This window comes from Cyanistes caeruleus, chromosome 10 (genome assembly GCF_971803275.1).
Source record: "Cyanistes caeruleus chromosome 10, bCyaCae1.hap1.1, whole genome shotgun sequence".
In the NCBI taxonomy this organism is placed as follows: domain Eukaryota; kingdom Metazoa; phylum Chordata; class Aves; order Passeriformes; family Paridae; genus Cyanistes; species Cyanistes caeruleus.
In genome coordinates this window covers 5,330,219-5,346,650 of record NC_141710.1, presented here as the reverse complement: position 1 = coordinate 5,346,650, position 16,432 = coordinate 5,330,219, and the positions used below count along the sequence as shown (strand labels likewise).

The 16,432-nt window shown below is 53.8% G+C and overlaps 1 protein-coding gene across 2 annotated transcripts in view; it reads left to right on the top strand.

Moving 5' to 3' along the window:
• Positions 1-16,049, top strand: part of EPHB1 (EPH receptor B1) — a 68,857-nt gene extending 52,808 nt beyond the window's left edge. For both annotated transcript variants that reach the window (XM_086844368.1, XM_086844367.1), the window contains exons 6-16: positions 1,619-1,800; positions 3,403-3,565; positions 5,587-5,695; positions 5,903-5,967; positions 9,810-9,932; positions 11,028-11,275; positions 11,536-11,751; positions 13,849-13,998; positions 14,504-14,697; positions 15,167-15,322; positions 15,645-16,049. In XM_086844368.1, the coding sequence (XP_086700494.1) occupies positions 1,619-1,800; positions 3,403-3,565; positions 5,587-5,695; positions 5,903-5,967; positions 9,810-9,932; positions 11,028-11,275; positions 11,536-11,751; positions 13,849-13,998; positions 14,504-14,697; positions 15,167-15,322; positions 15,645-15,753 (1,715 nt within the window). In that variant the 3' untranslated portion in view covers positions 15,754-16,049. The remainder of the gene's footprint in view (positions 1-1,618; positions 1,801-3,402; positions 3,566-5,586; positions 5,696-5,902; positions 5,968-9,809; positions 9,933-11,027; positions 11,276-11,535; positions 11,752-13,848; positions 13,999-14,503; positions 14,698-15,166; positions 15,323-15,644) is intronic.
• The last annotated feature ends 383 nt before the right edge of the window (positions 16,050-16,432 follow it).

The following is a 16,432-nucleotide window of genomic DNA, read 5'->3' as shown; positions in this document are numbered from 1 at the left end:
GTAGCACAGTGGAGAAACCTGGTGTAAATATTTCAGTGTAAATATTTCAGTGTAAACCAGTGTAAATATTTCAGGCTCCTGGCTCCAGGGAATACAAATCTACACTTGTGCCTGGCTGGCATCACTGTCTGCTGAACCACGTGCAGCCAAACCTGCCTCTTGTTTCCAGGCCTTTTCTTTTCCTGGGGTGGATTTTTGGGGTGTTTCTTAGCTCTTCTCCCACCATGGGGAGCTGGGAACAGCCAGGTCACCCTCATCTGTCTGTCTGTACCCCAGTGGTTCCTGTTTGTCTTGCAGGGGCTGATTACAAACAAGGAAATGCTGGGCTGTGGGGTAACCTGATGGAAATTCACCAGGGATATCCGTGGCATTCATGCTCTCCCTCTAAAATCTCTTTGGCTTTGCAGTGGGTTTTTCCAAACGTTTTCCCAGCCCCATCCAAGCTAGTGGGAGTTAATAAAACAGCAATCAGAGTGCTTAATTTCAGCTCTTGAGCATCTTCCTGGAGCAGATGTGGAGAGATTAAAAAAAAAAATAGGATTATATATTCTGGGTAAACAAAGGTAGTGCTGAACTATCCACATCTTCCATTGGAACCATGAGAAGCAGGGCTCCTGCCGCCCCCAGATTCCCTTCGTGGCATGATCCTGTGCCCCAGGTTGGTTGTGCTTGGTTCAGGCATTCCCTGGATTCACACAGGGCAGCATTTTCCCTGCCCAGCACTGCCCATACTCTAGGCATAGTGAGGAGGAGGAGGAGGAGGGCAGAGATGGCTGGATTGGGAGCTGACTCTGTGGACAGGACATACCAGTGCCCCTTTGGGTGTGAACAGATACCTTGGATACCTTTCTTTTGATAGGATTAGGTGCAGGATCAGGGCTGTATTGGCTGGCTCTGCCCCTTATAGTATAGCTTGGAGGGCACAAAGCATTTGGAAAAGGGTCTCCTGACTGATTTACTGCCTCAGTGTCCCTAATGGTGGAATGACAGTGTTGCTGTTTTCCTGGGAGAAGCACTTTGGGGTGCTGGGGATGAGCATCCCCTGAGAGCCCCTAATAGCAGCCCCAGCAGCTTCTCTGGAGCCAGGCTGGGGTGTCCCTGCCCTGGTTCCCTGTCACTGTCCTCAGGATGGGCAGATTTTTGCTCCCACACCCCATTTCTGAGAGCACTGCAGGGAGCAGTTGTGGCACAGCTCCCTGCATGCTGAGTGCTGGCTCCCCAGAGAGGCTGTTACAGCAAAAGATGTCACACAGAGCTGGACCCTGTCACCAAACCTTGGTTTGCCCCGCTGGGGAGAGCTTTGCTGCGTCTCTCCCACCATGGGAGACATCATTGGAGTAAGCAATCCCAGGGAGAAGGAACACCAAGGATTTCCAAGCCCCTAATTAAATGGAGAAGTTGGTTTAAGTATCAGAATTCCCTGTGTGGCTTGCTGCTCTGCTTCCATGTAAAGCTGCTGAGATGTCGGTCTTCCCACTGCTAATGAGTGAGCTGGTCCCATGGGGAAGCCAACTGCAGGCATGGGAGATTTGGGATGCCGTGGGGATTTCCCTTCTGCTCAGAGCCGTTCTTCCTACCCCTCTCCATTAATTTTCCCTCGCTCCCTGCTTCCTCGCAGCCCCCTCCACCGTGCCCATCATGCACCAGGTGAGTGCCACCATGAGGAGCATCACGCTGTCCTGGCCCCAGCCCGAGCAGCCCAACGGGATCATCCTGGACTACGAGATCCGCTACTACGAGAAGCTGAGCCGCATCTGCACGCCCGACGTCGGCAGCACCGTGGGCTCCAGGCCGGCCCCAGTGAGCCCAGGGGGAGCCCTGCCCTGGGGGCTGGGCTGGGGGCATGGGGGGCAGGGGCAACATCCATGGGCTCTGGGACAGGCTCTGCTGGGAATGGTCAGGCAGGACAGGCACCAGGTCACCCAAGCTGCCTCCAGAAGGTGGGAGTGAGTTGTGACTGCAGATGCTAAATCACAGAGTCCAAAACACAGAGCAGTTAGAGTTGGAAAGGACCTTAAAGCTCATTGAGTTCCAACCCCCTGCCATGGGACACCTCTCAGATGATCAGGTTGCTCAGAGCTCTGTCCAACCTGAGCCAGTCCTTGCCTGTGGCAGCGTTTGTCCAGCACATCAGTGCCCGTGGCTGCCTTGGCGCTGGTATTTGCTAGGATGAGCAGGGACCTGAATCATGGGGATGGCATCAGGAGGAGGGGGAGGGGGTTAGAGAGGACCAGGGAAGGTTATGGAGGTTGTCCCTGCCCCAGGTCACTGCCTGCCACTGATCCTGTCCCTGGCAGCTGTCCTGTCCTGCAGGGGACATGCTCCCGACCGCTGCGATGAACCGTGCCCGGCCCAAGCTGTTCCATTCCTCCTGTGTCTCACCAGCTCTAATGAATTCCTCTAAGTATGAATAATTAGATGATCTCACCAGTGGCCTCTTACCAGCAAAGCACTGGGGAACGTGGTAAAAAATGAGAATGGAGACACATGACTTTCCCACCAAGGTTTAGGCCAAGGACCTGTGCCAGCAGAGCAGGACTGCAGGGGCTGGGGATCTCAGCAGAGAGTTGCCCTTGAACCTGCTTGAGCAGGGTCTCATAGGGCACATTATGGTGTTTAGTGGAATCACAAAATGGTTTGGGTTGGAAGAGACCTTAAAGATCATCCAGTTCCAACCCCCGTGCTGTGGGCAGGGACACTGGGTTTCCATAACTGTGGGATGTTTCTGAAATGCACAAGGACGTCAATCATTTGAAGAGGAGGAATCTGTTGTTCATAAATTATTTCAGCTCTGGATGATCTTATTGTTTCCATTCTGCCTGCTCTGGTGGGACCAGGGGGCTGCCTGGGAGGCACATGCTGCAAGGGCCTCCCCTGTTCCTTCTGGGGATGTTTCATAAGATGTCCTGGGTTGAAGGGACCTTGAAGCACATCTTGTTCCACCCCCTTCCATGGGCAGGGACACCTTCCACTAGACCAGGTTGCTCCAAGCCCCATCCAGCTTGGCTTTGGACACTTCCAGGGATCCAGGGGCAGCCACAGCTTCTTTGGGCACCCTGTGCCAGGGTCTCAGCACCCTCACAGGGGAGAATCTCTTCCAAATATCCAACCTAAATGTCCTCTTTGTCAGTGGGAAGCCATTACCCCTTGTCCTGTGACTCCAGGCCCTTATAAACAGTCCATCCTTATCTTTCCTGTAGCTCCCTTCAGGCACTGGAAGGCCACAATTAGGTCACCCCAAAGCCTTATCCAGGCTGAACAATCCCAGCTCCTGAAGCAGAACCAGAGCCTTTCCTTTATCCCCCTGCAGCCGAGCCCCATCCCAGATGGGCTGCAGCCCCACCATCCTCCCACTGTCCCCATCCCTGTCACACTGACCGTGGCTCTCTCGGGTGCCCGCAGGACCACAACGAGTACAACTCGTCCATGGCGCGCAGCCAGACGAACACGGCGCGGCTGGAGGGGCTGCGGCCCGGCATGGTGTACGTGGTGCAGGTGCGCGCCCGCACCGTGGCCGGCTACGGCAAGTACAGCGGCAAGATGTGCTTCCAGACCCTCACGGACGGTGAGTCCCGCCGGGCCTCGTGCTCTCGCTGGGTTAAAGGAGCTCGTCTGCGCAAAGCTCGGTCTCGGCGGGCAGCGTGGCGGGGGCCGGGGGATTTACGGCCGTGTCTCCTTATCCGCCGGCGGGAGGAGTGATCCGCTCTCCATCTCCCAGCTCTGGGTTTCCCCTACTATTTATTTCTGTCTCTGCTGCCTTGAGCTGTGGGGGCAGAGGCCATGGCAGCAGCTGTGGGTCTGGCACGGTGTGATGGGGTGGGAGGAGGGTTGTAGACCCTTGGAGGAAGGACTCTGGGATGCTCTCCTGGGATAGTTGGAGTCCATCTGAGCTGTCAGGGCAAAGCGGGGATGGTCAGACCCATCTGAAAGCTGATTTCCCATGCCAGAGGGGTGTGTTGGGCCAGCTCCTCTCCTTTGTGACTTCTGGCCCCAGCCCTTCCCTGTACTCACAAACACTGGCTTCCTTTAGAAACTGCTAATTCGTGGGAGTGTTTTCCATTAATCCCCGTTTCAGCACTTACCCAGAAGTTGGGGAGTGAAGCAGGTCCTCCTACCCCTGGGGCAGCTGAGAGCCCATTCCCTGTTGCTGCTGGTGTGGTTCCTTCTTTGCTTAGGTGATATCCATGGCTCCCAGCCTCACTGCCTGTCTTTCCTAAATCTTTTCTTCTTACCTAAAGCTTTTCTTCTTCCCTAAAATGGGTCACCCCTTGCTTGCATTCATGTCGAGTGCCAGCTGGGGTGGGAAGAGGAAAACCATGCTGGGTGACCAAAGGGAAGGAAATGGTAATAAACCCCCCTCCAATGCCTCAAATATTCAGGATTAGAGAAGCGAGAAGAAAAATCCTGCCTCAAATAAGCAATTAATTGAAATTTAATAAGAATGGATTGTGTAGCTTATTAAATAATAATTGATTGTTAGATGAGAATTTCTCAGGATTTAAGCAGCATGCAAGAGATAAATCTAGTTGCCAGTAATTAACTGCAGAGTAGAAAATACAGATAAAAGGGTGCTAAATGCTTTTTTTGGATGAGTTTTATTTTAACCCTTGCGTGTGGTTGCTGGCACAGCCTGGCAGACTTTGATGGGGCAACTGGAGAGAGGGGTGTTTTTGGAATGCTACAGAAGCCTCAGGAATGTGGGATCTGCTGGATATACTGCCTGTTGAGAGTACCCACACCACTGATGTGGCACAGAAAAATGGGGAGACACATGGAGGGTGCCAGTAGCTTTTTGGGGGTTCTCCCAGTCCTCCCAGTGCCACCTTGGCTTTCACCCCAACCTGCTGCTGAAGGATATGGGGGGTGCTGAGCAGACAAAGGAGGTTCTGAGGGATGCTTGGTGGGAAGGGATGCTGTGGGTGCCATGGCTCTGCAAAAGGACTTGTCTCATGTTGAGATATTAAAACCTACGAGCAGACCTGTGGAGAGGGTTCCCAGGTTCTCCAGAGCCTCACTCCCAAAGTTCACCATTGTGTGGTGGACTCTGATGTCTGATCTGGGTCAAGTCTTGGCCCAGCATTCTCTGGCTGGCTTGGTTATTAATGGTGTTTTCCTCCTTTCCTACAACTTGTAGGCATTTTGTGTCTGTGAGACCCCATGTTAAAATTGGTCAAACTGGCCAACAGGTTGCAGTCATAGAGTCTCAAGAAGGTTTGGGTTGGAAGGGACCCTAAAGCTCATCTCGTTCCAACCCCCTGCCATGTGCAGAGATCTACCTTCTGGTAGATCAGGTTGTTCAATAAATTAATTTATTGAGGAAAGGGAAGTGCCAAAGCCATGGACAAAGCCACATTATATTCAGGATCTCCTTTCCCCTGTCTTTAAGCCAAAGGTGTGTGAGCCAAGCATAACAATCCGTACCCAGTGCAACATGGGTTGCACTCAGCTGAGCCCCCTGCCTGGATCTCCCTTGTCCCACCACCTTGGGAACAGCACCCATGGAGTCAGAGGGGATCCCTTCCCAAAGGCTGCTCTCACTCCATGAGCACGCCAGGGAGGATTGACCCCATCCCTCTTCTCTCGCAGACGATTACAAGTCAGAGCTGAGAGAGCAGCTGCCTTTGATCGCGGGGTCCGCGGCGGCCGGGGTGGTCTTCATCGTGTCCCTGGTGGCCATTTCCATCGTCTGCAGCAGGTGGGTCCCTGTGGGATTGGTGTCCCTGGAAAGTGGAGGTGCTAAGGTGCAGATTGGGGGTGGGAGGGGTGGGATGGGGGACCCATGAGGCCAGAGGGAGCAGCACGATGCTGCAGTTCATGGAGTGTTGCTGGCAGGGGAGTGGGTTGGGGCCAGCAGCAGCTGCAGATCCCTGAAGCCTGGCTGTTCTCTCCCCTGTTCTCCCAGGAAGCGCGCCTACAGCAAGGAGGCAGTGTACAGTGATAAACTCCAGCACTACAGCACCGGCAGAGGTGAGCAGGACAAGTGGGAAAAGCAGATAGGGGAGATGCTCCCAAACCTGCACCCAGCATGTGCCCCACTCCTCCCCTTCCATCCATGGTGGATGGACAGGACATGGGGTGGGAGTGGAGAAGTCCACACGTGTCTGTCAGGGTGTGGGGGAGGGCGAGCTGCAGTGGTGCAGCGCTGTGGGTGGGATTTGGGGAATGATGATGGATTTGGGGGTATGTCAGGGGCAGGGGGCATGTAGGGGACAAGGGATGGGGAGAGGATGCTGTGAAGACTCCCAAAGGAGGAAAGGAGGGAGAGAGGTGGTGTTCAGAGGGAGGATGAGCCCCTGATCTCCTGCCAGGCTCTGCCTGGGTCTGGATCAATGCTGAGCTCTTAAAGGGATTCTGGATTTTGGGAGCATGGCTGGGGTGTGGGTGCTGGTGGCTGGCACTGCTGCTGTCCTGGCTGTGTGGCTGATGCTTGCCCTGTACTTTGCTCTGGAAAAGATGTGCAGCCAGTGACTGGGAATTTTTAACTGGTTTTGGGCTGCTGATCCCCTTGGCAAACAATTAGGACAGCCTGAGCTTTTCCTAGGAGACCTCTGCAGCTGGTGGAGCTGTGCACCAGAATTAATTCCAGGTGTATTTGTGTGTAATGTCTGCTCTGGTGCCCCGCCAGCAGCCAGCACTGCAAATGAAAATAAAGCAGCAGCTTTGGGGGACAGGATTTTCCTGGTGTCCACCAGTTCCATGTCCCATCCCTGCAGGATGTAAATCCCATTTACACTCTCCTGAAAGATGCTGCCCAGGTGCAATTTGCTTGTGTTAAGAACTATCTTGATCCTGGGTGCTTCCTTGGGGAAAAGAGGTGTGGGACGCAGGGATGGAGGAAGGATGGGTGGGGAAGGCAGGGAGCAGTATGGGTGAGCAGAGGGGAGAAATGGGGATGGAGCAATCTCGGCCTGGCAGAGAAAAACTGGAGGGGCTGGAGAGGGCTAAAGAGGGATTGGAGATAAGCAGGAGAGCCCAGCCAAGAGAGCAGAGCACACTGGATCTCTTCAGACCCTCTTGGCATCACACTGAACCCTCCCAATGTCGTGGCAGCACTGTGGGGAGCCCTGAACCTCCTGGCAAACAATAAACTGTTACCCAAACATCACCGAGTGATGACAGACCTGTGCTTTTCCTCCCTCTTTTCTCCACATTTCTGCACTGTGGGGGGCAGGGCAAGATTACTTTGATGCCTGATGGATAAGCTCACATCAGGCAGACTGGTTTTTCACATTTTCCCCTTGTTTTGAACCATTCCCTACTACACATGCATCCCTAGCTGGCCCCAAGAGCCACAGAATCCAGGATGTTCAACTGAGGTAGGGAAGTGATGAAGCATGTGCCTGCCTTGGGTTTCTAAACCTGGGGGCTGTGAGGACTGGTGTCAGAAATCCGGGGTGCCAGCAATACCCTGTCAAGGTTAGTGAGCCTCCGGGCGCTCCCTCAGTGCAGAGGCTGGAGCAAAACAGGTGGGAAATTTGTGGTGAGCAACTAATGGAGTAATGAGAGCATCCTCTGGAACAAATCACCGTGTGTTCAGTGGCACAGCAATTACAGCCTCCCAGCACAGCTCTGCCATCCCTCCAGCAGCCCCTGGGATCACCTGCTGCTGGCAGAGTGCTCCAAGTGGATTTTGGGATGAGATGGGGGTCTCTCGGGGTGTAATTTTTTGTGGTTTATCCCTTCCATTGCTTCACTGGCAGCTTTGAGATTGGGGAAATAGGAAAAACGCCCTGTTGAAGCACCAACAATTCAGCAGGAAGGGTTTTTCTCTGTCCCCATGATATTTATTGCCAAGGAAACACGATGCCAGAAGGAATTGGCCACTGGAGTCAGGGTCGTGGTGCAGTGTTTCAACTTTTGAAGAGTGATAAAACATTTGCCCTTGTTTGCAGTAGTGAAAAATGGCCTAATCCAGTTTTCAGGATTCTTGGGATGATTTTAAGAGCACAAAGCTCTTTGCAGGCAGGCTCACCACAGGTACCTTTGGTGGTGCACTCCAGTACCCAGAATTTCACCCAGCTTTTGCTGGTGTGGGAATGATGAGCCAGGGGCTGATGTTGGCAGGGATGAGGAGTGGGTTTAGGTGCCCTATCCCTCATTTGGATGGGATGAGCATGAGGAGGGGCTCATCCTGGTGATTACTGAGCCTATGGATAGACCCTGGGGCACAGCAGATGATGTTTGAAAACCAGCCTGTGTTGACAGGGGACAGGGAACTTGGGCATTGTTTTCTTCTCTATTTTTTCAATATTTTGATCAGGGAGCTAGTCTCCGTTACGATCCTGTAAATCCCTTTGTAATCCTGGCTGGAGCATCAGCTGCTCTTGTAAAAGAATTTATGGGGCAGTTAAAGTGTATGAGACAGAGCCATAAAGGGATTTATGAACTGGGAGATGCACAGATGGCTTCATTGCAACCTCCCCTGCCTCTGAGGTGCAGAACTTCTGCCCCAAAGGCCCCTTTTGGGGGTGAGGATTCTCCTGCCTGGTCCTTCCTGAGTCCTTAATGCCCCACAAGCAGCTCTCCCCTGGTGGCTGTTTGTCACCAGCAGTGCCCACTGTGAGGCTTTCGTGCCTCTTCCTGAGTTGTTTTGCAGCTGGGAGCTGATTTAGATTCCTGGTGCAGAGGTGATGCTGTGGTCCGTGCATCCATCTGTATCTGGCTCCGGAGGGACTGTGGGAAGCACCAGTGTGATGGGATCATGGCCATGGAAAGGTTCTGAACAGTGTAACTGAGGGCTGTTTATCCCTGTGAGGGTGAAGTGCCTTGGGGAGGGGGCCAGGCAGCGATGTCCTTCCTGGTCTCCTCCAGAGATGACCTTGAGGGGCTGCTGTGCCATCCACAGTCCGCTTTTTGGGTGAGAAATGGCACAGGAAGCTGACCTCTGGCCCAGGGGGACACCACAGCCCGTTGTAGGTCCCTTTTGGGTGGCGGTGCAGCACCGGGGTCTGGCTGAGCCCTGTGACCTCACTGTGCCTCGCCACCGTGCCCCTCGGCAGCTCCGTAAGCCCCTGACATCCAAACGTGACATCTGCAAACCCGTTCGGGAAATCTGGGGACCTGTTTCTGTTTTTTCCCCTTTGAAAAGGGCAAGAGCCCACTCTCTGCGTGTCCCTGCAGCCTGGGCAGGTCCTGCTACCACACATTGCCTCGGGCGAGAGGCCACGCGTGTGTCCCGACGTCCAGCCAAGGCGTATTTCACAGATCCATACAGGTTGTTGGTTATAATTGCTGCACTCTGTCAATTTAGTAGTCGCCACAAAGCCATCAAAGGCCTTTTTGGGTAAATAAATATTTCTTCACTAGCATGTGGAGCCTCATAAAGCCTTCACTGTAAAGCCAGCGTGCTGTACTCCAGGTCTGTAACTGCTCCCTTTGCCATGGAGGAGGAAGAGGAAGGATCATGGTACAGGAGAGGAGAGCAGAGAGGGAGAGGAGGAGGTATAAGGGAGAGTGGGGTGAATTGGTGGCCCAGAGGTTGATAAGGGTCTGTGGAGGTGGTATAGGTGAGCACAGCCATAGCAGCCACTTAATGGAAAGTGTGAGCACAGAAGGGTCTCCAATTCTTGGCCATGGTACAACTGCTCTTGGTTTTCCAGGCTTCACAGAGACTGTGGGGATCCCCTGTACCTGGCATTGTTCAAGGCCAGGTTGGATGGGGCTTGGAGCAGACTGGTTTAGTGGAAGGTGTCCCTGCTCATGTGGGATGGTATGGAATAAACTTTGAGCTCCTTCCAACCCAAACAATTGTATTAACTCTGTTTCTGTAATTCTCTCCCTTTTGCCGTTCCTGTCTTCCCTGTAACAAGGGTCTCCAGGGATGAAGATCTACATCGACCCCTTCACCTACGAGGACCCCAATGAAGCCGTCCGAGAGTTCGCCAAGGAGATCGATGTGTCCTTTGTGAAGATTGAGGAAGTCATTGGGGCAGGTGGGTCTCTCTGTATCCTGCTGCCCACCCTTCCCTGCCCTCTCTGCTTCTCCTCTGTGGCTGTCCACCCACCTGGAGCAACTTTGTGGGGGAGCACACACAGTCCTTCACCTGGAAGCCCTCAAAGAAGCCTTGAAATATCAGGCTTTCCTGGGTTTGTGATGGGTTAGGGTGGACACGAGGTTTTTTAATGCTCTCAGAGTTCCTCTGAGGTGGGAAAGGCCCCAGAAATGTATTCACTGGCTGACCATGGGGCTTCTTGGGATTTTCCATGTGGCTTTTGCAGGAGATAACAAGAAAAGCCTGATCTCACTGTTGTAGTCTGTGCCATATTCCCCTACATATGTATATATACACACATGCATGTGTGTGTGTGTGATCTGTGCTGTTTTATTGCCATTTTTAAATAACTGTGTCATACTCTTAGAGAAGAAAGTGAGAAGCTGGGGAGGGGAAGCTGTGAGGAAGCAATTAGTCAGTTTGTTTGGGATCAAGTTCAGCAATGTATCACCTGCCCTTTTGCTGCTCATCAAGGCAAAGTGACTGCAAACATGGCTTAAATGTAATCCTTCCACAGGCAAATTTTGCTTTGGTGAAGTGAAAGCTCTACTGCTTTCTCTGTATTTTAAATCAGAGAGCAGCAACGTAAACAGCCCAATTATTTCCCACCCCAAGATAAGTGATGTGCAGAAAGGCAGCCAAGATTAACAACACAGACACTTGATATTTGAGGTACTCCTTAAATGTGGATGCACTTTCCCTGCAAATCCTCCTTGTGGGGGTTTGCACATGTGGCTGCAGCCTCTGCCTGTGTCGATGTTGGGCTCTGTCACCTTGGAGAAGGTTGCAAACCTAAACATGTCCCCAGCAGCAGACACTGGCCCTTTTAAAGAGGACAGGTGGGCAGATTTGTAGAGGAAGGTGTTGTTGAAGTGTGAATTGGCTGCCATTTCTCAGCTGGGCAAGGACCCCTTGCTCTGTGCAATGTTTAGTGTGGAGGAGGAGGAGGTAGCTCTGGTGTTGATTGATCAAAGGTTGGACTCTGTGATCTCAGGGGTCTTTTCCAACCTAAATGATTCCATCTTGCACACTCAGGGGAGTTTGGAGAGGTGTATAAAGGGCGCCTGAAGTTGCCAGGCAAGCGGGAGATCTACGTGGCCATCAAGACTCTCAAGGCTGGGTACTCGGAGAAGCAGCGCCGGGATTTCCTGAGCGAGGCCAGCATCATGGGGCAGTTTGACCACCCCAACATCATCCGCCTCGAAGGGGTGGTCACCAAGAGCCGACCGGTCATGATCATCACAGAGTTCATGGAGAACGGGGCCTTGGACTCGTTCCTGCGGGTGAGGCGAGGCCGCGTGGGCTGTGGGATTTGGGAATGTGTTGTTGGTGTCCCATTTGTAAACCCCAGCCTGTTTGCTTAGTTTGGGAGCTGGCTGGAGCGTGCCACACCTCTAAAATGTGTGTTTTGGGGTGCTTACCTCTGCTGTAATCAGGCAGGGCAGCTGGAGTCCTCTGGGGAGGCGCAGCATCCTCCTGAGGTCAGGGTGAGTGGCCCTGGTCTCACTGTGCTCACCCCAGTGCCTGTTCTTTCTGCTTGCAGCAAAACGATGGGCAGTTCACAGTGATCCAGCTGGTGGGAATGCTCAGAGGCATTGCTGCTGGGATGAAGTACCTGGCAGAGATGAATTATGTGCACAGAGATCTGGCTGCCAGGAACATCCTGGTCAACAGCAACCTGGTGTGCAAAGTATCCGACTTTGGCCTCTCGCGCTACCTGCAGGACGATACGTCTGACCCCACCTACACCAGCTCCTTGGTAGGTACCTCCCACAGGATGTTCTCCTGCCCAGAGTTCCCTGTGCCCTGCACCTGCTGAGCCTGGGAGAAGGGTTCTGGATGTACAGTCTGGCATGGGTGGGAGTACCTCATGAGTGTTCCCACCATGTACGTTCATGGTCCAGAGGTCCTGGCTGTGGTTTCCACAAATTATTCTCTTTCCCCTCCTTTTTCTTCCTCCTTTTTAGAAGTTTTCCACCTCCCTCCTCCCTAAGCACCTTTCTGCCTTCTGCAGTTTCCAGATAAGCCCCTTCCCTTTCCTCTGGGGAGGAAAGGTGAACAGAGGAGTCCTTGGAGAGACAGGAAGGGGAGGCAGGGAGATCACAGCAACTCCTGGCAGCACAGTGATGGTGTTTTAACTCCCCTTCCCCCAGCACTCCAGGTCTGGTCTGCTTTTCCCTGCTGGAAACTTGTTCCAAGCATAAATTAAAGAACAAGCCTAATGGGAGCTCTGCCATTCCCCAGCCTTCCTTCTCCTCCTTAATTAACTCATTTGTAGGTAACAGCAGCTCTCTTCTCCCCCTGCTCCTGGCTACCCCAGGGGACCCCCAGCTCCCCACCATGGCCACTGTCCTGCTTGTGAGCCCCTGAGAGGTGTTAAGGATGATCAGAGGGGAAAGGGATGAGCAACTCGCTGACCTTATCTAATGAATTAAGCAGAAGAGTGTGCGGTGGGTGCCGGCATGAGGCTGCACCAGCTCCTGCCAAAGCAGTTCCTTGGGCTGCTGAGCTGTGCCCAGGTTCCAGGGCTGGCTCCAGCTGCCAAAATGGGAAAGCCAGGGACATGCCTTTAAGGCTGACTCAATGTTTTGGCCCAGTTGCAGCCCCTCACTGTCCCCCCGCTGCTCAGTGGGATGTTCCTGTTCCCCCCAGACCTGCCCTTCTCCCTGCCCAGACCCTTCCTGCAGGCTGCAGCCTTTAAGCAGACACTCAGCTTTTATTTTTCCTTCAAAGACCCCAGTGGTAGCTGCTGAGATGAGGCATGAATTAGTCTTTTCCCCACCTTCAGAGATAAAAAGAGATTATCTCATCTGTGTTTTTATTTAATTTAGTCCATAATAGATCTCCCCGGCAGCTGGGAAGTGATGCTGTGCCTGCGATTGCATCACTCTGCCTCCCACAGCAGGCTTTTCGCTCTGGGGAAAAGGCAGGAAAAACAACCTAGCAGTTAATTTCTCCATTTGTAGTTATTCAAATCAAATTTTTTGCCATTCATCCTTCAAGAGCGGCTGACGCGTCCTCGGAAAGGCTACGGAAGATGATTGTGCTAAACGATTTACAATGCAGTCCTGCCCCCAGACAATTCCCGTGCGTGTCTGTGGTTTTCCTTTTCCCTTGGCTTTTTTTGTGGTTATCTTATGGAGCTTCCCCAGGGAGCAGTCCCTCTGTGCATGCTGCCCCTCCTCATATCCCTGTGCCCTTGGCATGGCCTTTGGTGGGACCTGCACTGGCTTGGTGGGGTGGCTTGAGATGCTGACCCTGATTTTATGCCTCTGGGAGAAATGAGGAGCTCTCTGCCGAGGGCACTTTCCTACACCAGTGCTTTCCATTGGGTTTTAAAGGTGTTTTGCTTTTTGCCTTCCACTCCAATTGTAGGGCTGGAAGGACCTTATGGCAGCTGTGGGAGCCCAGATGAATCTGTACTGGATGCTTTTAATTCAACCTTGTTTCCATTGAAGGCCAAGGGACGGGGATGCCTGTGGCTCCTCACCTGTGACAAGCGCTAGCCCGGTCATGCTCAGCCTTGTCACCTGGTGACTCCCTGGGAAGGGATCTGGGGACAGGCCACTAATGTGCTGGGTCCTTCAGGCAGCTGGAGTGGCGTGGTGTCAGTCAGTGGGGTAAATCCTTGAATAAACCCATTTGTTTTGTTCAGCTAAACCATTTTAGGCAGGTGCAAGATACAGTCGTGCAAGATTCAGTATATGTTTTTGGCTCCTGCCTCCTTGTCCCATCAGGTGGGGTTCCCGGGGACCCATGGTTTGGGGTGTGTGGGATGGCCCCAACCCTGGCTTGTGGGCATCCAGCCTCCTCTGCCTAGGGAGATGTTTCTCAGTTGAAATCCCTTCCTCTGTAGGGGGGAAAGATCCCTGTCAGGTGGACGGCACCGGAGGCCATCGCCTACCGCAAATTCACCTCGGCCAGCGACGTCTGGAGCTACGGCATCGTCATGTGGGAGGTGATGTCGTTCGGGGAGAGGCCCTACTGGGACATGTCCAACCAAGATGTAAGTACTGGGGGTCATCCACACTGCTCTGGGGGCCAAGGGCTGCTCATTCCCAAAAGAAATCACTGTCTGAAGGGCCCTCTGCTCCTTCCTGGAGCCTCAGGAGCGCTTGGTTTGGAGATGAAACAGGCTGGTGAGCGAGAGGATGCAAGGAGGGAAATTGGGAAGAAAAGCCAGTGGGCTGGTAATTGGACTTCAGCAAGCTGCAGGGCCTTTGAAAATGTTCAGAGGGTTTACGAGCAGGGAAGGAGCTTTGGAAGTGTGACTGCTGTACTCCGGCGAGCTCCGCCGAGATAATGAGTGGCAGCTCTCCGCTGGGAGGAACTGCAGCCGCGGAGCATCAGAGCAGAGATTAACCTCGGAGAGCACCGGCTCCTCCCGCTCCCTTGGCTGCTGATCAGCCGGGCTGGCCGTGCCTTCCTGGCTGCCTGCAGCCCCTCTGCCTGCACAAGCAGCTCAGGGAGCCCCCCGAGTCCCTCACTCATCCGTCCTCATCCATCCTCAGGTCATCAACGCCATCGAGCAGGACTACCGGCTCCCGCCGCCCATGGACTGCCCGGCCGCCCTGCACCAGCTGATGCTGGACTGCTGGCAGAAGGACCGCAACACCCGCCCGCGCTTCACCGAGATCGTCAACACCCTGGACAAAATGATCCGCAACCCGGCAAGCCTCAAAACTGTGGCGACCATCACCGCTGTGTGAGTGCCACGCGCGGGGACGCTCCCTGTCACCATCCCATGCCGTGGGGAAAGGCTCCCCCAGCAGCTCCAGAGTTCATAAATCCTTAGGCGGGGGCAGGGGGTTCTGTCTTCGCTCTGCCTGACAGTCAGACAAAGAACATGCAGTTTTCAGCCAAGCGACAGCAATAATTCTTTGCTATTGATTCTTTATGGTGTGTGACCATTTGGGTGTGGTGGCTGCTCTGCCGATGCCTCATCCCTGTGGCTCCCGCAGCTGGAATACAGCGAGTGAGCTTGCAAAGCCCTGCTCAGCAGCATTCCCATGGGACAGGCCTTCCTCATGGCCTTTCATGGGTGTGTGCTGTGGGGGAGCACAGGGGTGTGGGGGCTGGATTGGGAAGCACAGTGTCCCTGTGCTGGCTGGGCTCAGGCAGGGCAGCCCCTCGGTGCCAGCCGGGCTTGTCCCCAGCGGTGTGTCCTGTTTCAGGCCTTCTCAGCCCCTCCTCGACCGCTCCATCCCCGACTTCACTGCCTTTACCTCAGTAGACGACTGGCTGAGTGCTGTGAAGATGAGCCAGTACCGGGACAGTTTCCTGACCGCTGGCTTCACCTCCCTGCAGCTGGTGGCCCAGATGACGTCCGAGTGAGTTGGCCATGCCAGGGCTGCCCGAAAGCGGGGTGCTGCCCAGTTGGGGAAGTGGGGAGGTCAGTTCAGGGCAAAGGACAGGTGTGAGCATCCCTCACATTGGTCACCCAGTGTCTGGAGTTGGCCACATTCACTATTTGGGGATCAATGTGTCAGTGTCTTCCTGCTCCAAGAGCCAGTGATGCTCATGGGGCTGTGCTTGGGTTCTCTGTGGATGTTTCAGCTGAGCTTACCTCCCTCACCTCCCTTAGCAACAGCAAAGCAGGTTCTCCACTCTCAGCTGCCCACTGACCTTGTTGTTTCTCTGTCTGTCTTCCAGAGACCTCCTGAGAATAGGGGTGACTTTGGCTGGGCACCAGAAGAAGATCCTGAACAGCGTCCAGTCCATGCGAGTACAGATGAGCCAGTCTCCGACCTCGATGGCATGACGTCCCTTGTTCCATGGGGAGGGGCCGGGGAGGGCGCGCAGCGGAGGGCAGAGGTGGGAGGGGAGGAACTGACGGGGGCAGCTCCGGGAGAGGAGCCGCCGCTGCCTGGGGACTGCGACTGCAGCCAAAGGATGTTCCTGGGACTCACCTCTGACCGGTGACTTCAGTTCCCCACCAACAGAAGCACACTTACCAATGTCATGGGGGACAGCGTATAAATACATATAAATATGTACAAATCATATATTTAAAAAGCAAAGCAAAACAAAAAAATCATAAAAAACAATGAAGACAAACCAATGTGCGTTGGGGAAGCAAACCCAAACCCTAGAGACCAGACTCCAATCCTGCCACCAGTGAGCAGTGGTCGAAACTGAGAAGGAGGAAGGGGCTGTTGGGGAAGGGAGAGGCATGAGATGGAGCATCCTGTCCAGAGAAACAACCTTCCTTTTTCTTCTTTTGCCCTTCCTCCCTGCCCCGGCCCTCCTGGCTCACCCCGCTCCCCTCTCTGCTCACGGACTGGGTGGAAGTGTCCTCAGATGTCTCTGCAGCTCCCTGCCATCGCACCTGGGTGCTGCTCCGGCAACTACCAAAGGACTTCGCTGACCACTGCATGGGGGATCCGACTCAATCCAGTTAATGTCTTCATATTGAAGAAGAGATGTACCTTCAATAGAAA